The sequence below is a fragment of the Arachis ipaensis genome, chromosome B3 (genome assembly GCF_059453495.1).
Source record: "Arachis ipaensis isolate K30076 ecotype BB chromosome B3, ASM5945349v1, whole genome shotgun sequence".
NCBI classification, from domain to species: Eukaryota; Viridiplantae; Streptophyta; class Magnoliopsida; order Fabales; family Fabaceae; genus Arachis; species Arachis ipaensis.
Window position 1 is genome coordinate 18,039,865 of NC_142438.1, and position 27,369 is coordinate 18,067,233.

The 27,369-nt window shown below is 30.2% G+C and overlaps 4 protein-coding genes across 4 annotated transcripts; 2 read left to right on the top strand and 2 right to left on the bottom strand.

The window, feature by feature from the left end:
* The first annotated feature begins 6,321 nt into the window (after window positions 1–6,321).
* On the top strand, window positions 6,322–7,286 carry LOC110269398 (uric acid degradation bifunctional protein TTL-like). The gene is made up of 4 exons (XM_021117196.1): window positions 6,322–6,480; window positions 6,608–6,709; window positions 6,834–6,930; window positions 7,078–7,286. The coding sequence occupies exons 1-4, from the start codon at window positions 6,322–6,324 to the stop codon at window positions 7,284–7,286; spliced, it is 567 nt and encodes a 188-aa protein (XP_020972855.1).
* A 2,960-nt stretch (window positions 7,287–10,246) lies between these two features.
* LOC107632693 (uncharacterized) lies at window positions 10,247–10,837 on the top strand. The gene has a single exon (XM_016336360.3). The coding sequence runs from the start codon at window positions 10,247–10,249 to the stop codon at window positions 10,835–10,837; it is 591 nt and encodes a 196-aa protein (XP_016191846.1).
* Window positions 10,838–11,111: 274 nt separating this feature from the next.
* Window positions 11,112–11,845, bottom strand: LOC107634840 (uncharacterized). Its single transcript, XM_016338255.3, has one exon. It carries the CDS (start codon window positions 11,841–11,843, stop codon window positions 11,244–11,246), a length of 600 nt encoding a protein of 199 aa, XP_016193741.2. The 5' UTR covers window positions 11,844–11,845; the 3' UTR covers window positions 11,112–11,243.
* A 3,957-nt stretch (window positions 11,846–15,802) lies between these two features.
* On the bottom strand, window positions 15,803–20,136 carry ICL (isocitrate lyase). Its single transcript, XM_016332926.3, has 4 exons — window positions 19,912–20,136; window positions 17,842–18,248; window positions 16,422–17,617; window positions 15,803–16,194 (listed from the first exon to the last, which is right to left on the bottom strand). The coding sequence occupies exons 1-4, from the start codon at window positions 19,942–19,944 to the stop codon at window positions 16,100–16,102; spliced, it is 1,731 nt and encodes a 576-aa protein (XP_016188412.1). The 5' UTR covers window positions 19,945–20,136; the 3' UTR covers window positions 15,803–16,099.
* Window positions 20,137–27,369: the final 7,233 nt, after the last annotated feature.

A 27,369-nucleotide genomic window follows, 5' to 3' on the forward strand; every position in this document is an offset into this window, starting at 1 on the left:
TAATATTCTCAATGTGTGTCTTGATTATTTATTTTTATGAAAAGGTCATTTATTAATGAATATCGATATTATTTGACATATTGAATTAATATTTAGCTTATTCATTTTGTAATTATAAATATTAATCTTAGATTATAAAAATTTTAATACTTAATTAAAATAGTCTGTCTCAACTTTTTATGTCTTTGATGTGTTCCTCATCTGAGTACTAATTAGTAGTCACTCTATTGATGATTTGTAATTTATCCCAGAAGAAATTTCGTGAGTTACATCATTTTAAAGAATTTTTTTTATTATACATATTATTAAAGACGCGAATTAGGGATGTCAATGGGGCAGGGCGGGGGCGGGGGATGCCTCCCTGCTCTCCATCCCCGCCCTCAAATTTGCTCCCCATTCCCGCCCCATTCCCCGCTGTGGGGGAATATTGCTCCCCATCCCCATTCCCCACGGGGCCCCATTCCCCGCGGGGACCCCATTCCCCATCTACATAATAGTTCTAACTAATTATTAATTTCCATATGAATAGAGCTGCAAGTATCTATCTTATACAAAAACTGCAAGATTTTATACAAAAAGTCTAAATGACATGATGGTGACTTCTTTCGAAATAACACAATGGGGAGACGCAACGACGAGTCAAAGGAAAAGGCAGTGGACGAGGTGGGAGACGTGGCAACAAAGAAGAGAATGGACACGACGGCAGAGTTACAAAAAGGAACACCACAAATAGAAATTACGACGCGGTAAGGATGATGGCACCGTGAGGTGTGACGATGCGGTGAGAAGGGTGACAATGGGGTGGCTGCAGAGAGGTTGGATAGAGTATGGACAGCCTTAGGGATCTCTGAATTGAAAAAGGGTTATGCAAATAAAGATTAGGAGTTTTGGGATTCTATATATATGTGTGTGTGAGAAATGATTAAAAAACATATGTGAGAAATAAACTATTAAGGATAATTCAAGGAATTTATAAATTTCGAGGAATAGCGGGGACGGGGCGGGGATCCCCGCTCGGGTCCCTGCGCTTGCTTCGGGAGAATTTTGTCCCCCATCCCCATCCCCACGGAAAAAATTCCCCACAATCGGATCCCCATTCGGGGCAGTCCCCGCAGGGATCCCCACGTCTCAGAGAATTTTGCCATCCCTAATGCGAATATTATCTAAGTTGCTTCATATTTTTAATCTCTTTTTATGTTCTCTTTAATAGTCAATAATCACTACCATATATATCTTAAAAGTAATATAGAAAAAAAAATTGTCTCATAACTCTTATGTTAATCATCTATACTCTTATAAATATTACGAACAAATAAGTTTTATTTTTTTTATTATGTGTATTTTCAATTTTATTATATAATGCATACAAACTACAAAAGCACATAATTTCATTTTTAATAGAAGTTGAAAATTAAAATTAGCTGATATTAGTACTTTCTTTCTTAACAAATTTTAGTTAAAGTTTAAAATTAAGGACGGAAAGTAGAAAAAATAGCTCAAGAAAATACAAAAAATTGAACAATGTGTTACTATATATGGAAACAATGATTTTTTTATTATACTAATATTTGTACCAAATAACAAGAAGGTTAAATCTTATGTCCACTTTTTATTACTTATTTTACTCATATAATTTTCGAGTCAAGTTTTCATCCAACAACAAAAATTGTTATGAAGTCTTATTCAATTTTTTTTAATAGGAGTACATCCATTATATCATGAAATTAATAATTCATGTAAAATTCAAAAAATTAAATAAATATATATTTATTTTGAATCTATTCAAGATTGAGTTATATGTATTCTTATGGTAAATAAATAAACTTAATTTCTTCTGTAATAAAATTGTCCCTTAACCTTCTAATTTATTAAGTTGTCGCATTTTTTAATTACTTCTCCTAAAAGTTAAAAATTAAAACTAATGCTAAAATTTTTTATTAACATACCTAAAATAAAACATAAAAATAAACCTTGAATAAAAATAAGAGTACAGAAATTTTGAATTCCAACTTATAAAAAGGTTATAAGAGGAGTATTTTATATAGATAAAATTTTCGTAAGGTACTCCATGAATGAACTTAGATGGATAACATTTATATGTAATAATGATTCTTGATATTTTGTGCCAAAAATTAATTGGCGTAAATTTTATCGTTGTATTATAACTGTATTTATGTGGCATATTTTTTGTTTTATATTAGTTTTATATTCTACTTTTACTATACATTATTAAACCATATATTTGGTGTATAATAGATATGGACAAAACCTGGATTCTTAAGCCACGAGATAGCATAGAATATAGGCGAGGACTTAATAAGTTCCTAGACTTTGCATTTGTGAATGCATCGTCGGATAACATGATAAAGTGTCGATGCCCTCAATGTGGGTTTCAATTTATGCAAACAAGAGAGGATGCATACGACCACCTGTTGATAAACCCCTTTCTCCTGGATATACTTTGTGGTTACGTCATGGTGAGAATCCAGCTGAGAAGAGCTCTACTTACACACCAATAGTTGAGAAACCTACAAGCGAGGTGAATCCATATCTTCAAATGGTGCACGAGGCATTTAACTTCACAATGCCTCCTGGAAGTGAGGAGACCACAACATTGGATCCTGTAGGAGACGATGATCTGGAGTTGTCGTACTTGTACGATGGTCCAAGTCGCGAGGCATAGAATTTTGCCGATCTTCTTGCGGATGGAGCGGAGGAATTATATCCCGGCTGCTCGAAATACTCAAAGTTGTCTTTTCTAGTGAAGCTGTATCACTTTAAGTGTATGTGTGGTGTGAGTGACAAGGCTATGTCAATGATTTTGAATTTATTGCGGGATGCATTTGAGCAAGCCAAACTCCCATCCACTTTGTACGAAGCCAAGAAAACTATCCAAAAGCTGGGGATTGAATACAAAAGGATAGATGCATGCCCGAATGATTGCATGTTGTATCGGGGTGATGATGAGGATGAGACCAAATGCAAGCAGTGTGGGACTTCACGATAGAAGCAAAAGATGCAATTACGCAAAAGGGTTCTGTTACGAAACTCAAAATACCTGTCAGAAAAAACGGAAAGCATCTCCCAGCGAAGACTCTCCGTTACTTTCCTCTTATACCACGACTGCAACGGTTATTCATGTGTAGCAAAACTTCATCTGACATGTTATGGCATAAAGAGGCAGATAATAATGATGGGTACTTGAGGCATCCAAGGGACGCTGAAGCATGGAAAGACTTTGATACAAGTATCCTTTTTTTCTAACGATCCTCGCAGTGTTCGTTTAACTTTAGCTAGTAACGAATTTAATCCTTTTAGAAATATGAGTATGAAGTATTCCATTTGGCCTGTGATTCTTATTCCGTACAATCTTTCTCCCTGACTATGCATGAAACACGCATCTTTTATACTATTTATGATTATTCTCGGTCCTAAAATGCCGGGTAACGACATCGATGTTTATCTGAATCCTTTGGTGGATGAGTTGAAGCAACTCTGGGATGGCGTTGAAACTTATGATGCTAATAAGGGGACTACTTTCAAGATGCGTGCAGCGCTAATATGGACTATTAGCGATTTTCCAGGATTGGAAAATTTATCTGGGTGGAACACGTACAGTGGGTTAGCATGTCCCACGTGTAACGTGGACGCTAAGGCTTAGCGACTAACATTCAGTCGAAAATGGTGTTACACGGGCAATCTCCGCTTTTTGAATCAGGGCCATAAATATAGACTAGACCGGAGTAGATTTGACGAACAAGTTGAAAGCAGAGATCCACCGAAGAAGTATTCTGGTACATATGTCTTAAGGCAACAGTGTAACATGCAAGTATCGTTTGGGAAGAACTCAACTTTGACAGCCAAAAGAAGACGCACTGGTGAAAATGCATATCAAGATGACTCGTATTGGAAAAAGAGGAGTGTGTTCTTTGAACTTCCGTACTGGAAGGATCACATGTTGCGTCATAACCTTGACGTGATACATATAAAGAAAAATATTTGTGACAATGTGGTCTTCACTATATTTAACGATAGCGTCAAATCAAAAGATAATCTTAAAGCCCGCAAAGATTTACAAAGCATGGGCATAAGGCCTGAATTGTGGTCGGACGAAGGTGGTAAATATCCTTCAGCAATCTTCACAATGTCGAATCCACAGAAGGATGTATTTCTGAATATTCTACAGAACGTGGTCTTTCCAGATGGTTACTCGAGCAATATTGCTCGTTGTGTTGACATCCGGCAGCGCAAGTTTATGGGTTGAAAAGTCACGACTGCCACATTCTAATAGAACAATTACTTCCAATTTTGGTGAAGAATGCATTGCCGAGTCCGGTATCGACTGTGATTGCAAATCTGTCTTCATTTTTCCGAGAACTATGTGAAAAAGCGGTAAACCCTATGCAGCTTGGTGCCCTTCAAAATCATGTTGTGCAAACTCTGTGTCAGATGAAAATAATTTTTCCTCCATCCTTCTTCACTGTCATGGTTCACCTTATGGTGCATCTCGTTAATGAACTAAAACTTGGTGGTTCGGTACATTATCGGTGGATGTATCCAATAGAAAGGTTAGCTTGCTACTAAACGTATTTAAGAATTTTTTTTCAATTTCGTTACGTATATACTAAGTGTTATGTCGTATTTATGTAAAAGGTACTTAGGACGATTGAAGCAATACGTGCGTAACAGGGCACAAGCAGAAGGCTCAATTGCGGAGGGCTATTTATCCGAAGAGATTTTGACATTCTGCTCCAGATATTTGGATAATGTTGAGACTAGAATCAATCGACCTGCGCGAGTTGATGATCAACCTGTTGATATTATAAACAATACAGGAAGTACTATGTTCCCAGTAATTGAAAAAGCTTCAGGGGCTGTTTCACATTTTGGACTGACCCCGATAGAAAGAGATCAGGCACATCGTCATGTGCTAGTCAATTGCAAGGCCGTTGTTCCATTTATTAAGTAAGTATGCACATGTAATCATTAAGCATGATTATAAACCATTTCAAACACTCAGTCGTTGGAATTAATTTCTTGTTATGTCGTAAAGTACATTTAGGGCAAAAACGAAGCGAAAATTATGGCATCAAACAAGGTCGGAATCGAAGATAGATCGTGTTGTGCATGCAGAATTTCCTCGATGGTTCAAACGTGAGGTTCGTAGAAATTTAACCTGACCAACTTATTTGTGCCCTAGAATTATAAATTCCGAATTCCAATGTTTTATACGAAAAAATTCTAATTTATGGTGTCAGGTTCCAATGGACAGTATTGTATATTCGAAAGAAATGAAATTGCTTGCATGTGGTCCCATGCTTCAGGCAAGACGTTTTAGGGCGTACAACGTCAATGGGTACAAGTTTAAAACTATCACAAAAGAGGACGGGCTGAAAACCCAAAATAGTGGAGTTTATGTCTCATCCAATACAAGAAGTTATGCAAGCATGTGTGACAATATAGTGGTTGTTGGTAGTGTTCCATATTATGGAAAAATTGTAGACATAATCGAACTGAACTACAGCTGTCATTTCACAGTGATTTTGTTCAGATGTATTTGGGCTGATATAACTACGAGCAGAGGCATCAAACAAGACCATCTGGACCTTACAAGCGTTAATTTCACTCGTCCAATTCACACCGGTGATCAAGAAGAGAATGAACCGTACATATTGGCATCAGAAGCTCATCTCGTGTACTATGTACGTGATAAAGTAGATCAAGAATGGAGTATAGTGGTTCATGTAAAACCACGAGACTTGTATGACATGGGAGGAGAGAATGAAGAAGTTGAAGCTGCTTTTTCTCCACAGCCCGGGTTGAACATGTCAGCAGCAGGTGACATCAGTGATTTACAGTTGACAATGGATGATGATATAGAAGACCCAATAGAAGATGTTTCTGATAATATCGATGATGTGGCATAGTGAAAATATGAAAAACATGTACATCATTTATAGAGTATCTGTGTGTCTTTAGAGTTTAATAGTGTTTATGATGTACGCAGTTTGCTGGTTACATTACTATCTGTGTTTTCGTATTTGAATTAAGTTTTCATTTCATTTCATGAATACCACCAGTTCCTCATTTCTTCCAATGATTTTTGCTAGCAAAAGTTAGTTTTCAAGGCTTTGTTATTGTCATCATCACCGTTGCTGTTATCAATCTCCAATAAAGGAAATTATGATATCGAGTAAATTATCTTGAATTACAATATTGTTATCATTGACCAATATTGTTACAAAAAATAGTGTTGTAACAGGAGAAATAAAAACTGAGGATTTCTCATCATGCTGTGCAGGCACAACATTCGCTAACGAAATGGCTAGGGCCTCTCCATTCTCTTCATTGGAACATGCAATTACGGTTGCCAAAGATATATGGTCCCGTAAGTTGAATGTTAGGTCTTGGTTGGAGGCTATATCAGGACGATCTTGTTCTAATGAATACTTGGAAATGGCGAATGAAGCTACTGTGCAGGTCTGTTCATTAGCCGTACCCTTAAAAACTTGAGTTAAACATTATTTGAATAATAAGTATTTTAAGTTGATATATGGTTACACCATTTAACCAATGATAGTTGTTACGTTCATGCTAAAATTTGTAGGAACTTCATGAATATGGATCAAGGTACGAGGAGAAATTTGGCTATGTTTTTGTGACATTTGTAGCTGGTAGGACCTCTAAAGACATACTTGTTGAATTAAATGTTAGAAATAAATTTCTAACATAGAAAGTGAATCACAGAGACATAATATGCTTTACAAAAAAGACCATCAACTATACATTTTATTATGGTGCAGATGCGCTTTAATAACTCGCATGGTATTTAGTTGGAGATTGCTTCAAAAGAGAAATTGAAGTATATAGAACGTGCTATTAGAGAGCTTCTTTCCAAGAAATCTGTCCAAACTACCGACGAAGGAGATGGTAATAGTTAATTTTGTATTTGTTAATTTTGAAAGTCCTCTTTCCATAATTCCGCAATTTTTTACCTTAATAACTAGGTAATGACCTGGAAGTTATCATTATCTGTTAAGTAGATTTATGTTGTTGGTTGCATGTTCATATATTCAGTGTCAACTGAATATTCAGGCAAAATAGTTGCTGACACTCTAGATGGAGCAGGCATTGATTCAGAAGACGATTTAGATGCTATCTCCTTCGGTGGATATGACATCGCTAGGAATGCTGAGCTCGATAATGTTCCAAAAAAAGACAATGAAACTTTAAACACCCAGCATAGAGAAGATGAAGTAGATGCTGCAGAAAGGGTTTCAATCTGAACAAGTTGTCATGGTTTAGAGATGACTTATCAGATCCTTTATCATGTCACTGCAGTGGATTTTTGACAGAGTTTTTCTGGTCAGGTTAATACGATGTTGATAAGAAATTTTGACTCAATACTTGGTTGTCTACTTTAGTAATTCTGATTTTTATGCTCTATTGAACTTTGCTTTGAGTTTATAAATTTGGATGTTCACTTAATTTTTTTGTTACCATTTATGCTTGAATACAAACTCAAAATGCACTGATAGTACAAGAGAAAACCTGATTCGTAAATTTGTTTTCTGTTATTGATTTATAATATTTTTTTAATTAATGAATTATTTTTTATGTAACACAAAATTGAAAATTTATTTAATGCATTAAGTTGCAGTGTTTGAAACATGTTTTCAGTAAAAAAAAATAGCGAGGACTAGAGTAGTTTTAACAAAGGAATGTTTAAACAAAAAAATCTCAAGTTAGTATAATATTGCAGCGGTTAGTAATTAACCGCTGCAAAATGAGTATCTAAGTAATCACTCACTCGATATTTTGCAGCGGTTACAGAAAAATCGCTGCAAAATAAGATCATTTGGCAGCCCCTCCAAATCCGTCATAAGAACCGCTGCAAAATGGATACATTTTGCGGCGCGGCGATCACAGAAAAATTGCTACAAAATGAGAGTGTTTGGTAGCCTCTGAATTCGCCAAAAGAATTGCTGACAGATTCTATTTAGTAGCGGTTAAAAAAACTGCCACTAAATAACCACTGCTATCTGCCGATTTTTTTGTAGTGCACTGCCAATATGAAAAATATAATTAACTGAAAGATATATTAACAAGGACGAAACTAGAACCTTTTTAAGGAGGAGACTAATACATAAGACATAACTAAATAGAATAGAAGACAAAAGTTAAAACTAGAAGAGCCAAACTATAAAAATAAAGAATTTTATTAAGTAAAATTTATTGATTTGGCAGGGAATAATCTAAATTGGACCCTTATTAATCTCACTCCATATAGGTGCGGGGCATTTGCCCCATTCAACATTAGAAAAAAAAAGTATATTATATAGATATGCATATCATGTATCTATATATTGTAATAATGTGTTTGTTTTTATACATAAGAAAAATTTAGTTATGTGTGAAAAATTCATCTTATTAAATATCAATACAATGATAAAATTTTTGTATTATATAAATTTAATCTATTGATGAGATTGAAAAAAAAATCAAGTTTACTCAAATAAAATAAATAAATAAACAAATGATGATGATGATGATTTAATTAACTAATTATTTAAAGGGATAAAGTATATTTTTTGTTTTTAAAATGTGTTAAAAAATTTAAAAATATTTTAAAATTATTCTTAAGTTTTATTTTGTTTTAATTTTGTTCCAAAAATTTTCGATTTGTATCGAATATACCCCTAGCAATTCTAATTTTTCAAAAAATTTAGAACTAATTCAGCAACAATTTTAGGAGAACAACTTTCTACACAAGCAAACTAGACATAGTTGTCGTACATTATTGTTGGATTAGTCCTAAACTTTCTGAAAATTAATTAGCTGTTAGTAGTATATTTGATGCAAATCAAAAATTTTTAAAATAAAATTGAAATAAAATAAAATTTAGGGATATTTTTAAAACTTTAAGCAAATTTTAGACACAAAAAATATACTTTACCAAAAGTTAAACTTAACTTTTCAAATAAAGATAAAACTATTAATATTTAGTAATTTTTCTTAAAAGTTGATTGAGATAAAATATATATCATTTATTTATTTTAGTTTTGGTCTTACTATATATATATATATATATATATATATGTTATTTGTTTTTGTCAAAAATTTTCTATAAATATTATAAAATATCAACTCTGCAATTAAATGGTAAAATATTATTGAATAATAGCTTATTAATAAAAAAATTGATTATTTATACCTACATATTAAAAAAATTGTGATTGTTTGGTTTCATTTTTTATCCTTTTATAATTTTTTTGTCTCTTTCATAAAATTATAGTAGAGAATTAAGTTGGTATGCATTCGAGTTATCCATCTTTTAAATCCTTTAATTACAATATTTGATTTACAATTTAATCCATTTTAATTCAATTCAACTCGAATAAATTTAATTCTAAAAAATTTTGCTTCTGAACCTCTTTAGAGATTTTATCCGGATCGTCCATTTTCAATACATGTAAAATGGTTATACAACAATAATAACAAAGTCTTAACTTCTTAAGTGTGATTAACTATATAAATCAAACGTCGACATTAAAATAAAGTAAAATGATTATACAAATTAATTAAACTCTATTGAGTTTCATATTTATTAAGAGAGAGTATAATGTCACTCTCCGAATTTCTAATGACATTACACTTTGATAAAATGTTATTATAAATGTAATTTGTATCAAGAAAAATATGTCCTAAATTAAGAGTGACAAAATCGATTTTCTTTAATTAAAAGTACTTAGAGAAAGAATTTTTTATAATTAAACATGAAAATTAATTAATATACACTAAGTAACAAGTAACAAGTAACAAGAGTATATATATATAAGTTTACTAACAAACATAACGAGATTAATTTGAAGTATTCTTACTCCATAATTATCCACAAACTGAAACCGATTCCCATGCTTTGCCAAGAGTTGGGCAAAACCATTCAATTCTCGAAAAGCATGCTCACATGTACATTCAAATCTTGGTTGAGTAGAGTAACCAACTCTCTTCTCTCTCACCACTTCATTTAAATAATACCTCCCTCTCCCTCTCCTCTCTAATAATCCTTAATTAATATATATTATTACTCGTTACTCTTCCCACTAGTCACCAAACTTAGGTCATCAATAATTCGTAACCTGCATTAGAACCCTAATTTTATATCTATATATATAATTCCTTCTAGTTAATTAGGAAGCCCAATTAGTATTTGTGTATATATATTACGAAAAGTGTTATTATTACAATGACATTCGAATCAGGAACAGGATCGAAATCAAGAAGGATCAGAAGATGCTGCGTTATTGTGTGTGCAATAATGGTGGTAGTAATTTCTGTAATTATTGTGACACTATTTTTGACCGTGTTTAGAGCAAGAGACCCAAAAGTAAGTATCCATGCCGTTGACCTTGACAAGTTTGACCTTTTCCAACCCAATGTAACAAGTGTGCCACTAGCGATGGTGATCACCATAACTAACCCAAATTATGGAACATTCTATTACAAAAATTCAACTGGGTACCTTAATTACCACGAAATGATGATAGCAGAAGCTTCGATAGACCCAGGTTCTGTTCCTGCTCGTAGCACCGTTAATGTTTCAGCCACTGCAGGTGTAATGTCGGAGAAATTAATGGGTCATGAGAAATTCTTTGAAGATCTTGCACTTGGGGGATTGAATTTCACAGCAACTGCAACATTGCCTGGGAAAGTAGTGGCTCTCCTCCATATTATTAAAGTTAAGGCCACGGTTGATATTTGGTGTGACGTTAGTTTTAACATTACTACTCTTCCAATAACGGTTGCTTCTAGCTGCAAAACCAAGATCACAGTTTGATTTCATTTCTATTCATTTATCATTAATTAGTTACGGAATTTATTTTCTTTCAATGTAAGATTTTGTTTATTTATTTGTTGTTGTGACATGTGAGGATATATTATATAGTAATATAGTATACATACAGAGTCGTCGTAAGTAAATAATGGCAGCTTTATAGAGACAGAGAGAGGTATTGTATGAATGTTGTTATGTACTTAGAATGAATTAGAATTTGTATTACTTTCAAATTCATCAATAAATTTTCACTATCATATCATTCAGTTCCCTTTATTTAATTTTTCCACAAAGATTATTATTATTATTACATCACTTACAATCAAACTAAATTGCATTCTTGCCTTAACTAATAAGAACATATATATGTGTGCAGAAATTATAATAATAATAATAATAATAAGAATAATCAAAGCTTGATCTTGGATATGCAGCTTGAATCAGTATGAATGGAGCTTAAATTAAGCTTAAAAGAGAGGTCACATGCTACATGAACCAGGGCCTTCTTTTTGAAAATCTTGAGCATAGTCACTTTCCCAGGAAGAGTGATAGTTGCTTCAAAATTCAATGTGCCAACTTCAATGTCTGACCAAAATTGTGTATCATCCATCAACTTTTGAGTCATGATACCTGCAACAGTGGTAATATTAAATAAGCCACGAGCAGGCACAGATCCTGATACTACCACAGCTTTGGCTACGTTGATGTCATGATAACTAAGATAGCCAGTGGTATTTTTGTAATTGAAGGTTCCATAATTGGGATTGACTATAGTGATCACCATGCCAAGTGGCACAGCTGTTACATTGGGTTGTATAATCTGAAAATTTTCAAGGCCATATGGGTGGACACTAATATCTGGGTCTTTGGGTTTTAAGATGGTCAAAGATATGGCCAGAATGATTGTCACAACAACGATCAAGAAAATTGAGCACACAATCATGCACATTCTAAGGCCTTTTCTAGCCATGGTTTCTGATTTTGGAAAAGCAGATGAAGATTTATGCATGGACAAATGTATTATTGTGAATAGCCGTAGATGTTGTTTGATATATATATATATATAGAGAGAGGTTTGAAATTGTGAATTATAAGTATAGAGGGACTAAAAAAATTAAATTCTCCTAGTCATATTGGTACAGTTTTGGCTTAAATCAAAATCACAAGTTGGATGTAGCCTAAACTTTGGCACTTGGTTCCCAACTGGAAAACAAACCATGAGAAGATTGGTCACAAATAGCTCCTAACTAATTAAAGACAAAAAAATTATTGGACCAAAAGGAATTAATGATAAGCTGATAAAGAACCAAAAAGAATACACATGCAATATAATGACATATACTATTAAATTTATTAAATTAGACTCATATATAGCTTTCAATGGTTCAATGTATTATTATTATTATTATTATTATTATTATTATTATTATTATTATTATTATTATTATTATTATTATTATTATTATTCGGCTAACATGCCTATTAATAATTTACACTTTTATTAATTAAATATGTAAAATTATAGCAAATGTGATATTAATTAAGATGGTAAGTATTTCATAATTCCAATTAAAAATTATGGGTCTAAGTCTTAGACATGCAAATTATATTTTTTTATGTAAATAAATAGTATTTAAAAAAAAAATTCTTACATCAAATTTCTCTCATATTCCCGTTATATATATAAATTTATTTTTGTTTTCATAATTAAGGTCTAAAACAAAATTACTTAATGGTGGAAATTCAGGTAAAGTGGATTTCATGTGAAGTTGATACCTGAAAGTCGTAAAATGATTTGACTGATTTGACTAAATTTTTATTCAACGACTCTTAGATATCAATTTTACGTGAAGTCGACTTCAACTGAGTTTTCATCTTACTTGATATATATGAGATACACTTTACGAGTGTGTCTCTTGACGATAAATTACTCTTACACTTTTACTAGGGCACCGCCTCAACTTCTTCTTTTTCTATTATTTTCTGTCATGCAGTGATACGTGCCTCCTCTTCATATACTCTTGTCTAGGTGTGTTCACGCGTACTGCTCTAAAACCGATCCAACTTAATTATATTGGTTACTTGGATATAATTCGATTAGATCCTATTAAATCCAATCTTAATTAATTTAGGTATTAATTTGAAAATTACATAGGCAGTACCAATTTGATTATTTGATTAATTTAATATTAATTAAAAATAAATAAAATTTAATAATATATATATTTATCTCTTGATTTAAATATCTTATAAATTATGATAATTATTTAAATTTAAATTAATGATGTAGTATTTTTTATTTTTATTATTATTATATTTTAATTTTTTTCTAATTTTTTAATTTATTTTATAAATTTTATTTTCAATCAGATACTCAATTATTAGAACCAATCCAACACCGCTTTAATTAATTAGAATTAATTTAGATTTACTTAAAAAAACTTTAAAATTAAATTAACACACACTAATTAAAATTTAATCAATTCGATTCGTATTTTACTCCAAACCCAAACTAATTCAACCCATAAACACTTTTACTCTTATCCTTCTTTCTCCCATATATGCAACTTTAAAAGATCAATTTTAAGAGCTTCCCTGAATTTGAACATATGCAAACTCTTCAACTTTTTCATTAAAAAAATATAGGTAAACAATAATTTTTGTAAACAATGTAAATAATAAATTTAATAAAATAAAAATATATTATATTTTTAAATTATTTATTTAAATTTTAATATTAAAATAATTAATCATACACTTAATGAATTAAATATTCATTGTTCATATTTATTCAAAAAAATCATTGATTAGCTATCGTTACCCTTCTCGTTATTATTCCACCTCATCTCTCTCTTCTAGCCATTTACACTTTTATCTTGGACATTATAATAATAAATCTTGTACTTCTTATATTATTATCGTTGAATTGCTCTAATGCATTTTGAATTAATGTCTAGTGTATCTATTAACTATGCCAAATTCCTAGGACTAGCATATTAAAGCGGCTGGGTTATCTGTGCCCGCGCCGTCAAGGCTCAGTAAAGTAAATTAGATCCAAGAAGTTACTGTCTTTATGGAGGGTTGAAGGGCTTACTTGTTTAGTTATTTAACTCTTTTCGTTTTCAAAAATTCAAATTAATTTAATATTTAAATGATTAGTAAAAATTTAATCATAACTTAAACATAAAACACAAAATTCTCAACATCAATCATCACAATATCCAGTGACGGATCCAGAAAATTTTGGTAGTAAATTTATATAACATGATAATAATTTTTATAATAAAAATAATATGTGTATATAAAAAATTAAATATTAAATTATTTATTAACCATTATATATCTATGTATAAATACATGTATTATTTAACTTATTTTCAAGGTGTATTTTATACTTTAATATATATTTTATACAGATAATTATTTTTTATATATATAGCATGATTATTGTTATGATTATATTTTGTTATTATAAAATATGATTAGGCTTCAAAATATCTAATATACAAATTAAAATACTAAAATAGTAATTTAAATAATAATAATATGTAATTTAAAATTCTATTCTTTTAGGTTTTATATTTTTAAAAAATTAAGTAATTTTTCTCTTAACACTACCATTAAAATTTCTCTCTTTCCATATATATTACTAAATAATTATTTAAAAATTTATTTCCCAATACAATTAGAAGCCGACTCTTATTGATATTCATAGTTAAAAAAAGTTCTTTCAATTAATATAGTTGCAATGCAAAAATTAAAGCTAATTTGAAAAGAAGATAAATAATATTCTTTTGAGTTGATTTTTAAAAAAGAATACTAATTTCGTTTAAATCTGAGAATTGATCATCCTAACGAATATCTAATATAAAATTTTTAAATTGACGATTAAGTACCAAAAGTTGAGTAAAAAATTATTGTGGGATCAAATTTAATAATCTAATGGGGGCAAATAAATATTATTATCATATACTATTTAAAAAAATTTCAAATTGTAGTAGGGGCGCTTGCCCCCACACTAATCTACTTAGATCCGTCCCTGACAATATCCATTCTCACATTATTATAAAGAATTAAACATATTTTGTTCTTTTGCAACAACGACAACAAAATTTACAACATAATATAACAAAAATATAAACATAGCTTTGTGATAAAAAAAAAAAAAAAAACATAAGAACCGTCTTTATTTTAAAAAATAAGCTAAGTCATATAATTGGGAATATATGTGAGAGGAAAAAATAAAAATCTTAATTTTTAACTTTCGTGTATATATATATATATGATTTGGTAGCTTGTTTTGTCCTGTCAAAACTCACTATTAGCAGTTTTTACTTTTTAGTTTGACAGACTCAAAATTTTATTCCAATCCACTTTTTTTAAATGAGTTTGCCAATTCAAGGGGTATCCAATATGCCACCTCTGAAAATTATTTGTTTTATATATTCGTCTACAGTCTGTCTAGTCTACTTCCTCTAGAAAGACACTAACTAACATAAGAAAAAGAAGGTATATTTGGCCAACTAAGAAAAAGAAGGAAACTAACTAACCAAATATATTTCTTTTCATTTTTATGAAAGAATGTAAACGAAAATAAGATTATTAGTTATATATTGACTAAAAAATTATTATTTACTTGAACTATTTCAATCAGAGTTCGAAAACACCTTAAAATAATTAAGATTGTTTTGTGGTTCATTGAAAAAAAAAAAAAACAAATTCTATGTATAATTTTTATGCACATTATGTATATGCGCCTTCTTCTTCGTATAGTATTAAAAGGTCGTAAGAAACAAAAGAAAATAATACCAAGAAAGGTGTATCAACAATCTAAGCTTTGCAATTATGACAGGACAGAAACCCAACTTTGTAACAATTATGTATGCATATTTCTTTTCTCGTAGTTTAACTCCCTTTAAATTCGAGAAGAAGTGCAAAAGAAAAAAAGTATATAAATTAGGAAGCACATAAAGTAAAATATGTTTGAGCAATAATATTATTTCAAACACAATAAACTGTAATCCACCAAATAAGAAAGCACATAAACAAACTTTATCGTTCCTTAGCATAGAATTGCCCACACTGCCAAATAAAAGAGATTGAACTAGAAGATAAATCTGCAACCAAAAATAAAAATATAATATCAAACTATATGACTTAATGATGACTGTCTTTTTTTTTTCTATCATTATTCTAAACACTTATTGAAATTCAAATTCAGGAATTGGTTATAACAGTCCCTCCTTGGCAGAAGTGGCTCTTTAATCACATTCTGGCCTTAGCAACCACCACACTGCTTGCACCAATGTTCTCAGCTCCTGGTCTTGTCCATGTTTCTTTGAACTGCTCTTCAGTCACTCCTGAAAAATAACATACAAGCCAAGTAAACATTAATATTATTATTATTCATTCATGTCACTATTTATTATACTTAAAACTCGCATGTACTTAGTTATTTTTATATAAAATTAAAAGTTAAAATTTATTAAATAATAATTTAATTAAATATATCAAATCGTGTAAAGATTTTCATCAATGAACTTCATATAAAAATAATTACAAGTGAATAGATTGTAAAAAATGTTACCTTTGCCCATTGCAGCAGTTGAAGCAACACCACCCTGAACAGTCTTGAGGTACCTATCATAGTAATTAGCACCAGCCCATTTCTGATGAGCAAGAGTATCAACACCATTGTTCCTCTCTTCTCTCTGAATCCTTTCAACATAAGCAAGCATTCCCCTGTTTGCAAAATCCCTTGCAAACGTTGAAGTAATGAGAGCATTGGAATGGAGTCCTCCAACAGTTATGAACTGCCAAACATACCCCAACCTCGCAATTCTTGGTATGAACTCCCTCATCTGCTCGTCGCTCATTCCAGAAGCATCCCAGTTGAACGACGGCGAAAGGTTGTAGCCCAGAAGAATCTCCGGGTTCCTCGACTTGATCCCTTCCGCGAATTCCGTACATTCTTGCAGATTGGGGCTTGCTGTTTCCATCCAAATTAGATCTGCATGTGGAGCGAAAGCTGAACCTCTCACAATTGAAGCGGTTACTGACCCTTTGAATCTGTAGAACCCTTCTCTTGTTCTTGGCAGATCCCAGTCCCAGAACAAGTTCCTTACCCCTAATCTCTCAGCGATTTCTCTGCTTTCGTCGTTCGAGAGACACTTGTCGTAATGAGAATGCTGCAGCCATTCGTTGATCTTCCTTCTCTTCTCCTCCTCCCCAATGTTCATCGCTTTGATTGCGTCCACCACAGCTTCAGAGAATGTCTTTAGCCCTGCCATTGATATCCACTCGTCTTCCAGGGCTTGTAGCTCGTGGCCGCTCTTTCCGGCCGCCATTCCTTGCTGCATGAGAGTTGCAAGGCTTTTCCCTCTAAGGTTTTGGTTTGTGACTCCCAGTATAAACTGATGGTCCCGCGTGTCGATATTGGATTGGATCATATTAGCGGCTTCTGCGTCGGTTCTTGCCACCAAAACTGTTTCCACTCCCATCACATCGAATTGAAGCCTTGCGGCCACAAGCCGGTTAATATGTTCGCTTATGGCGACAAGTACTTTTCCGGCCATGTGGCCGCATTTCTTCGTCACTGAGGACTGGTCCTCAATGTGGATGCCGGCGGCACCGCGCTCCACGAAGAGCTTGCATAGCTTAACGGTCGCGGTGGTGCCTCCGAAGCCGGTGTCACCATCGGCTATTATTGGCCTCAGGTAGTCAACATAAGGGGTTCTTGCCCTCTCTTCCCTACTCATTCTCATCCTCTCCTCTTTTTGCTTCCTAATAAAAAAAACAAAAATAAATAACCGGTGTATAATAGTAATAAAAAAAATTTACATTAATTTATGTTAGTGCAAGATCAAATTAATTAAAGAATGTAATTAGTTTATAAATTTTGGCACATTTGTAAAATGTTTTTGGCTAAACTTTTAAAATGCACAATCTCACATTTTCAAAAAAAAAAAAAATTAAAAATGAAATAATGCGGATGCGTTGGTACTTACCTGTCATGGTACTGTTGAGCAAAAAAGAGGTGTTCAACCTTGTTAGGGACAGTATCATAAGGGTAATCAGCAAGATCAGGACCAGGTTCGTTGGTCGTGGTGTGAGTAGCGGAACACTGCCAGCCAGACACATAGATAGAGTCCAAATGCTTAGCCATTTGGGTGACCTGAACAGGGTCAAGTGCACCGAAGGTTCTGGAGGCAGTGCCATTGGCTTGGTGGGTCTTGAGGGTTCGCCAGAGCTTCTTCGCCATCTCGTTTGATGCATAGCTTTGTCTGAGGTTGCCACGTAGGGACACCACGTCTCTTGCTGTGTATGGTCTCTTTGTTAGCTTGAACCTCTCTGAGTTCCACCATGCTTGCACCTCTGCTACCTCCGCTTCAAATCTTGCTTCTTCTTCCATTATCTGTTACGTTGCATACGTATAGAATGAGGAGTGTTAGGGCAACAATTTTTGTGACAATAATTAAATTATTTTTCTACAAAATATTTATATAGAGTGATTCTTATTTTCTTAACACTAAAATTGAATATATATTAATTGTAATAGTAAATTCTCATCTAGAAATAAAATCTAATATTTATGTATCCGAAATTAAGAAAAAGTTATGCTATTGTTCAATTTTATACTAATCCATGACTAATAAATATTAACATACTTGAATATTTCTTATATCAAAAATCACATAAATACATATATCTTACTATATGTAAATATAAACTACTTGAAAATTAATTAAACTCTTGGATATTAATTTTTTTATCCCACATGCACCCAATAAAAATTCTTATCCATCTTATATTGGATGAAATTGTTACATTTATGAATTAGAATAGTTTTATGTAAATTATAGATAAATATATTAATGGTAAAATACATTTTTTGTCTCTGAAATTTGACAAAAAATTTAAAAATATTCCTAAATTTTATTTTGTTTCAATTTTATTCCAAAAATTTTCGATTTGCATTAAATATATCCTCGACGACTAAATTTTTAAAATATTTAAGACCAATCTAACAATAATATATGAACATTATGCTTGATTTGTTTGTGTTGAAGTTTATTTTTATGAGATTGTTGTTGAATTAATCTTAAATTTTTTAAAAAATTAGTCGTCAATAATATATTTGATATAAATAAAAAAAATTTAGAACAAAATTAAAACAAAATAAAACTTTAAAATATTTTTAAATTTTTTATCAAAATTTAAAACAAAAAATATACTTTATTTTATATTAATTTATCTTTAAATATAAACCATGTCATGCCAATATGCTGAAGTGACAATGTGGCATGATCTCCGCACTCCAATGAATTCACATAGTTTTCAGTGCCACTTCACGGAATTGGTGACTTAACTCACCGAACGGATAAATATTTTTAAATAATTATTTTTATGTAAAATTAATAATTAAAAATATTAAATAATAATTTAATTAAATATATTAAATTATTTAATAATTTTTAACAAATAATTTTATATAAATTTACACCGAACACAATATTAGATTAAAAAAAAAATACTTTGCATCTTGCGGTATATTTAATCATTAGAATTTTCATGGTTATTATTACTTATACTTAGTGTAATATTAGGCTAATATTAATTAATATCGTTAACTATACCCGGATATCAAATACCCTCCTACTCCTAGAACATGAAAGCCTAGACCTTTATTAGTGCATGTGGGTTTGTGTAGGATCTGATTGATTTACAGAAGAATATAATTGGCTTCATGAGTAGAAAGAATTCTCAGAGCAAGAGTCATTCAACTTGCATACAATAATTCATCAAGAAATTAAAGAACAACAAATAAGCTTTAATTTGTTAATTAGCTCCCCCAACAAAATACCATCATGTTATGTCATTTAATTTACTATATAAATGCATCCAATAATGTTCACTAAAATTCAATCATAAAATAAACTCTATCCATCAACATATTATTGAACAATTAAGAATTCTACATGGACTTTAGCATTAGTTATATACAGAAGAAATTAAATTAGTACGTAAACTTAAGAATTGGGAAGAAGAAAAAAGAGAAGAAGCAATTAAGAGCTTACGGATGAAGGGACAAAGAATGATGATGCAGCCATGGTTAGAACTCTTTATTTTGCTTTTATCTACAAATGTATCACAAGCAAGTATGAGAAGTTCTTGCAATAAAACCCTTTAAGCTCCTCTACTTATATAATAGCAGGGGAAATGAATAATGAATATAATGAATATCTTGAAAATCACGCCCCTTATTGTAATAAAATTGGTAAATTGGATAACTCTCTTGTGATAGTAGTAGAAACAAACAAAGGCCACTATAAATAAATTTTATTACTAAAAATTAAAATCATTAAAAAATAATATTAGAGGTTCAAGAGAATTTATTGTTTTTATTAATAATTAATCAATAATATTTAAAAATATTAGTTAAAAATATGTTATTAAACTACTATACTAAAAATATTAAATTAATAATTAAAATTATTAGTCAAAAATAATAAATTTGGTTGATTTTCTAATATTATTGATCATTAAATATTGTTGTTCAGTGTGCATGCTTTTAATTTCTTTAAAGAAAAGAGTGAAAGATGCCACTTGAAAGCTGCATTTGCAAGCACGTATGGGGGGTGGTAAGCACTTAGACAAGGAAACTATTGTGGACTTTGTGGCACCCTTTTGACATCTTTCATTTAGTCTCTGATGTCACCACACTATAATGAAAAAGGTATACAGTTTCTATTTTTCTCATATATATTTATCTATTTAATTTATCGTTAAGAAAATATTACAATTAAGCAGAAGACAATCATCCTTTCTTAACATCAGTTGAGAATTTGATTTTTGTTTTGGAGATATTTTTTCTTTTTTCTTTTTAAAAATAAAAGTAATGTTTTTGAAAATTAATTTATTATTAAAAATAATATAAAATAAAATAAAAAATAAAAAATTATTTAATTAACAAAGAGGACAACACTCCTTAATTATAAAGTTTTAAAAATGAGTTGGTATATATGAAATTCAAAACATGATTTTGAACTAATTTTTTCATCAATTAAAGTATTTATCAACTACCAGAAAATTAATCATCATATTCAATAGTGAATACTCTAGTTATAAAACTGTATTTTTTTTCTTAATAATTTTACCCTAGAATTACTGACATTTTACTAAGCTATTAAATTTGGAAAATCTTCGTGTCCTTGTATTGTTGTCTTTGTTAAAATTAAGAGAAATAATTATATAGCAATCAATCCAATATAATATATGTTCTATATATATTTTTCCACTAAATGTTGCTTCCTGGAACTTTCTAAAATAACAAACTAAAGAAACGTACAAATATTTCAATATCACACAAAATTTAGTAGTGTGTCTCAGAATTGTTGGCAACTGGCAAGAGTGATAACATATGAATGTGATGACGGGTAAATGAAGGATGAGATCAGAGGTTGGATTGATCCAAAATCCACCGCTTTCTCTATCTTTCAGACGTTTACACAACCCCAACGACATCCACAACAAAACAATTAATCTTTTAACGAATATATTCTAAAACAACTCGCCCCATAGGGGACAATAATTTGCATGCTCCTCTACTCTACTACATACTTCAAATTTCCTCAATCCAAACCTATTAAGGCTATACCTATCTATACATGTCAATTATTAATAATGCACAAATCATCTTTTTAGTGTCAAAGTTTCACCATTCGTTTTTAAAAATATAACCATTTATATATTTTTTAATTTAAATTTAAAAGAAATAATTTTTTAATATAATATCAGAATTTTTATAAATTTAAATTTAGAGTTTAATTCTTGAGATGTATTGAGACATAGCCTTTGAACGGATATTGAATAGACCTGGAGTTTGAACAAAGTATATTAAGTTCACTCTCTCATGTCTCAACTCTTATTGTATATGTATAAAAACCTAGATAAGAGTATAAAAAGAATATGTCACTATTGTAAGAAAATAAATATTCATTGAATTTTTTCTCTAAAAGTGATATCTTAGTTCGATTACATTTCTATTAAGATATATTGGTGATATAATTATTTATATATTTTTAATAAAAGAAGATAAATAAATAATTAAATTTTTAATATATTCTTTTAAATAAGTATTTTTTGAATTTGTTAAATTTTTGTATAATTTTTTATTCGTTATATACTATTTTTTGAATTTGTTAAATTTTTAGATTATAAAAAAATTCTGATATTATGTTATAATTTTTTTAAAATTTAAATTAATAAAAAATATGTAAATAATTATATTTTTAATTAGGAGTGCACACGGGGTCGGATGAAGTCGTGTTCGTCTTGACTTGGACCCGACTTTAAATAATGACCGAGTCTATTTTTGATATTTTTATCGGGTTCTAAACCCGGTAAAATCACACTACTTTCGAATCACACTAAAATCGGATCTTGATAAATTTTATGTCAAAAGATTAATTTAAAATATATATACTTTTTTTAATTTCTCTAAGATACACATGGATCGAACAAAATCTTATTTACCTTGATTCAGATCTAATTTTAAATAATGACTAAGTTTATTTTTAAAATTTTTACTGAATTTTAAATTTTTAAAATTAAAATCACATAAAATTAACCTCAAAAAATTCGGATTCGGACTGAATCTTTGAACCGATCCGAATAATATGCACCTCTATTTTTAACCATTCTACAATAATCTATCAGTACTCAAAATGTCAATACATTACTCCTTTCTCAAATTGAGATGACTTTTGCAGTCTTCATCGCTGATTTTAAATGGAAAAACGCATACCTAAAATAAGCAATTGCCACTAAAAATGTTAATAATACTCGGGGCAATAATATTGTAGTTGCAATTAGAACTGAAGAAAAATATTGAGAATTCACTTGTTTCAACCAATAATTAATCATTTTTTTAATTTTTATTTATTTAATATTTTGTTAGACAGATATTGATTAAATAAATGTTAATTTTTTTTCTTTTTTCTTATATCACTAAAATTTTAGTATAATACTCAATTATTAAATTTTATAATATTTTTTAAAATTATATACAATAATATTTTTTAAATTATAAAACGTATTGATATGATTTTAAAAATAATTATAAAATTCAGTAATTAAGTATCACACCAAATTTTTTTCCGTATCCAACAAAATTAGCTTAGTTTTTTCACAAATCTGAATCAATAGATTAGATCTGTCACGTCCTCAAGACAGTCTTCAGTGAGTTGCCACGTGTCAAATTGACTGAGAAGCAAGATATATATGAAAAATGAAGGGCAAATATGGAATATGGGTTTATAAAGCCAGAAGAAGCTTCTTCAGCACTAATGTGGCAAGAAAACCGTTTGATGAACTATTTAAGTTAACACAGTTAGTCCGTTACAATGAATTTCGGAATCAGAAAGTCTAGGGCCAACACTTTTGTTAGAATTTGATTAATACTTAACTATAAAAAAATAATTAATTTTATACTATTAAATTTTATCTCATACTATTAAAAATATTGATGATAACTAATTAATGGTTAAACATCACAAATTCTACTGTTTCCTAGTACTTTTTTTTTTGAGAATTTTAATTCCCTAAGCCAAAGGTCCCCTACATAATAATATACGTGGCCAACTAGTTGAAATACTTTGGAAATCTGTTATATAACTAATTTTTCCCTTGCTTTCTTTCAATATAATTAGAAATTTATTAAAATATTATTAGAATTTATAAATTTTAACTATCAATTAATTATTAATATTTAAAAATATAAATTAAAATATATTATTAAATTACTAAACTAAAAAAATTAAATTAATAATTAAAAATAATAATAAATAATAAACTTTAATAGTCTTCTAATATTTTTAGTATAATTAATCACGTTCTATATGAATGAAAATGAAATTGTTGTTTATGCATGGAGCCGTTAAACCAACACGTGTAATATTCTTATGAAATGAGCTATATATCTTCAGCTTCTTAATCTTGTAGGTTTGTAGATGTTATAGTATCTGATTTATTACTAAATTAATACTAACAGTCATCATCATTATGAAAAGAAAAATAAAATATTGTTAAAAATTCATCCACGCACCTTCTAACTATGTTAATTAATGCAATACTACTAAGTACTAACTAACACACGAAGATCCAAATTTTAGTTATCGACAGAAGTTGAATGTGGACCATTACTAAAATAGCATGTGCCATAAAATAATAGTAATAAAGTATATATAACAATATAGATGTCCCTGCTATGAGATTGATATGGCTACATGTATCCCTAAGAAGATAAATCAGATTAAGGATTACATTGGTTATACGTCATGATAAGGGAGGGAAGAATGAATTACGATTATCCATATATGAAGAAACTTAGCAGTTAGGATAACAATTGGATCATGTTGAACTTGTTAATAGTGTTTGAATTGGTTACTAATAGTGTTGGATTTTGAATTTTGGACTCTAGTTGTAGGAGTAGTGATGATAATAGAAAAGTATGGGGCTGTATAATTGTAGACAGGACCAAGTGGATCAACTTGCGAATCTTCAATATCATCCACTACCCTCTTCTCATTGGAATCCCCAACCATGTCACACAACATAAATTTTAGGGTTTTGTGACTCAATGAGTCATTGATTGAGAATTATAGTGTACACACTAGGACCGTAACTTATGTATAAGCCATGAAACCATTTTTTTTAAGTTAAACCGATAAAAAATAATTATATCTTTAATACATTTTTATTAAATAAGAATTTTTTTAATTTGTAGATTTTATTTTTTTTATTGATTTAATGTTAATTTTTTTGTAATTAATGAAAATCGAATTTTATATTTTTAAATTATAAAAATTTTAATATTATATCATAAAATTATTTTTATTAAAAATTTAAATGAATAAAAAATTTATACGCATGCTTATATTTCTAACCGTAGGTAGTAGGTACGATTAAATGTTCTAATGTTTTAAATCTACCCAATTTGATGATATCTTATGAACAATATTGAGAAAGGAGAAGAGAGAGCTGTTTGCGTTTTTTTTCCGATCAATATAGATTTTTTATACAAACATATATTATCCATAATCTCCTCTTTTATGTATTTAATCGTAGTTGTGGGTTGTCAAATATATTTTCAAAATAATATAACATTTCGGATATCAATGAAAAAAAATTGATGGTAGGGATGATAAAGATATGCATCACAGATTTGAGCATTTCGAGAAAGGATGTGCCTTCAAAATTTTTTGTGAAGTTAAAACTTTGACCCCTCATGCCATTTGATAGACAATAATTTGGTATATCCATACCCCAAAAGTGATAACATAATTTATTCAATAATAAATTGTATATTAATAAATTTTCTCCCCTATGCGACATATATGCCTATTCTTAAGGGGTTCTCCTACCAAATTAGAATTAAGATAGATGTCGTTATACGGCCATATATGAGGGCCATTTCCTGCTATCCCATTCTTACTCTTTTTTGTTACGTGTAAATGCAAACTTGGCCTTATTCTATGTTATTCTATTGGACACATTTTTATTTTATTTTATTCATATTATATTTTTTAAGGTCCATATTTCTTTTAGGAATACAGACCTAAGAGGTTTATAATATGAGTTTAATATGATGTTATTATCATATAGTTATGTTGTTATTTCACCAAATTTATATTTTTAAATGACTACTCTTTAAGTAATAAATATAAAATATAATTACTTTTATTGATATGTAATACATTATTAGGTGTATGTATAAAAATAATGTATATATTAATAACAAGTACGGAAAATAAATCCAATTATATTATTATTCACAATGCAACTGTGTTTTTTTATTATATTCCTCTATACAAGTTCTCTGTATTGAGATGAACACAGATCTCACTTGAGCAAGAGAGCCAAGAAGATTTCTATAATAATTTTAGTATATTCGAATCGGTTGGATTATGCCAATATTTTGAAGCTTCTTTCCTAGAACCAAAATTATGTAAATTAATAAAGTAATAATATAAACCCTACTCCCACAAAAATGGATCTAATTTATTGTTATCCAAATTTTCTAGAGCTTCTTCAACTGATGCAGGCATTTCATAATGGTCCACCCAATTCCCAAATAATAGGGAAGGGATTATCTCTATTTGTTGGGTATACGAAGATGGTAAGATGACAAAAATCTTATATTTGTGTAGTGATTTTAAGGCACGATTAGATCGCTTTTGATCTTTAGATAGACATTTGTTCCCATACTTAGTTGCTATAGGCAGGGGTGTGCATGGGTCGGGTGAAATCGGGTTTGATGTGATACAGACCCGACCCGAAAATATATATCGGGCCTATTTATTAGACCCGAACATGGCCCTAGACCCGATGAAACCTATACACTTTCGGGCCACGATTATACCGGGTAAAAACCGGGTAAAAATCGGGCCGTTAACACTACATTACCTTGATACCTTCTTATAAGCTAGCATGTGAAAATATCCAAATTTCCAAGACTCCAACCATTATTTGACATGGTAAAATTCACTTAGAAAAATATAACAAGAACTAACTCTTCTCTAAAATTAAAGTATAACCATAATCAATACTAATATTGTCTAATAATACCAAATATTTAAATCAGTATAAATAACACAATATTATACATTAGTCTAAAATCTTATGCATTTTAAACATAAAACATTAACTTATAGTCTTATACTAACTAATAATACAAAATATTAAGATTTACAATACTTAAATTCCACATAAGAATAGCCATCGTCCATCACTAATAACACAAAATATTAATGGTGTATGATGACCGGGCCACCGGACCGACTTCGGGTGACCCGAGACATGGCCCGGACCCGACCCGAAATAATGACCGGGTCTATTTTTTAGACCCTTACCCGACCCTAGACCCGGTGAAATCACACCAAAATAACTCCTAAAGTATTCGGGACCGGGTCGGGTCTTCGGGCCGGGCCGGGCCATGCACACCCCTAGCTATAGGGTTGATGACAATACTCTCCCAAGATACAATAAAACCTAAGAATTTCTTAATTAGCAATAGTAAGAAATTCTCAACTCTCTTGAACAAAGAAAATCTCTTAATGGTTGAGTAAATTGTACACTTAGTACTACTAATCTGAAATAGTGGATAAGGACTTATTTATACATATTGCACGTAGCAATTATGATTAGTTACGTATATAAATGGTTGTGTCTTTTCTATTGCCAATAGATACAATATTTTGAACATACACAACTCTTAAAGAGTTGTATCCATTTAGCCAATAGACACAATATTTTGAACATACACAATCCTTAAAGAGTAGTGTCCCTTTAGCCAATAGGCACAATATTTTGAACATACACAATCCTTAAAAGGTTGTGTCCCTTCAACCAAATGGTACTAAACGGTTAGTAACCGTTTATTAATATTAATAATATTAATAATAATATCAATAATATTAATAATATTAATTAATAAAATTTGTAAATACCCTTCAATCCCCCACTATTTATAAAAT

Excerpts from the sequence above, each read along its gene's own strand:
- LOC110269398 (XM_021117196.1), top strand. The coding sequence starts at position 6,322 with ATGGCTAGGGCCTCTCCATTCTCTTCATTGGAACATGCAATTACGGTT. Across the intron at positions 6,481-6,607 it reads CGAATGAAGCTACTGTGCAG|GAACTTCATGAATATGGATC; the intron begins GTCTGTTCATTA and ends TAAAATTTGTAG. Across the intron at positions 6,710-6,833 it reads ACATACTTGTTGAATTAAAT|TTGGAGATTGCTTCAAAAGA; the intron begins GTTAGAAATAAA and ends CATGGTATTTAG.
- LOC107632693 (XM_016336360.3), top strand. The coding sequence starts at position 10,247 with ATGACATTCGAATCAGGAACAGGATCGAAATCAAGAAGGATCAGAAGA.
- LOC107634840 (XM_016338255.3), bottom strand. The coding sequence starts at position 11,843 with ATGCATAAATCTTCATCTGCTTTTCCAAAATCAGAAACCATGGCTAGA.
- ICL (XM_016332926.3), bottom strand. The coding sequence starts at position 19,944 with ATGGCTGCATCATCATTCTTTGTCCCTTCATCC. Across the intron at positions 17,618-17,841 it reads GCTCAACAGTACCATGACAG|GAAGCAAAAAGAGGAGAGGA; the intron begins GTAAGTACCAAC and ends TTTTTTTATTAG. Across the intron at positions 16,195-16,421 it reads AACTGCTGCAATGGGCAAAG|GAGTGACTGAAGAGCAGTTC; the intron begins GTAACATTTTTT and ends GTTATTTTTCAG.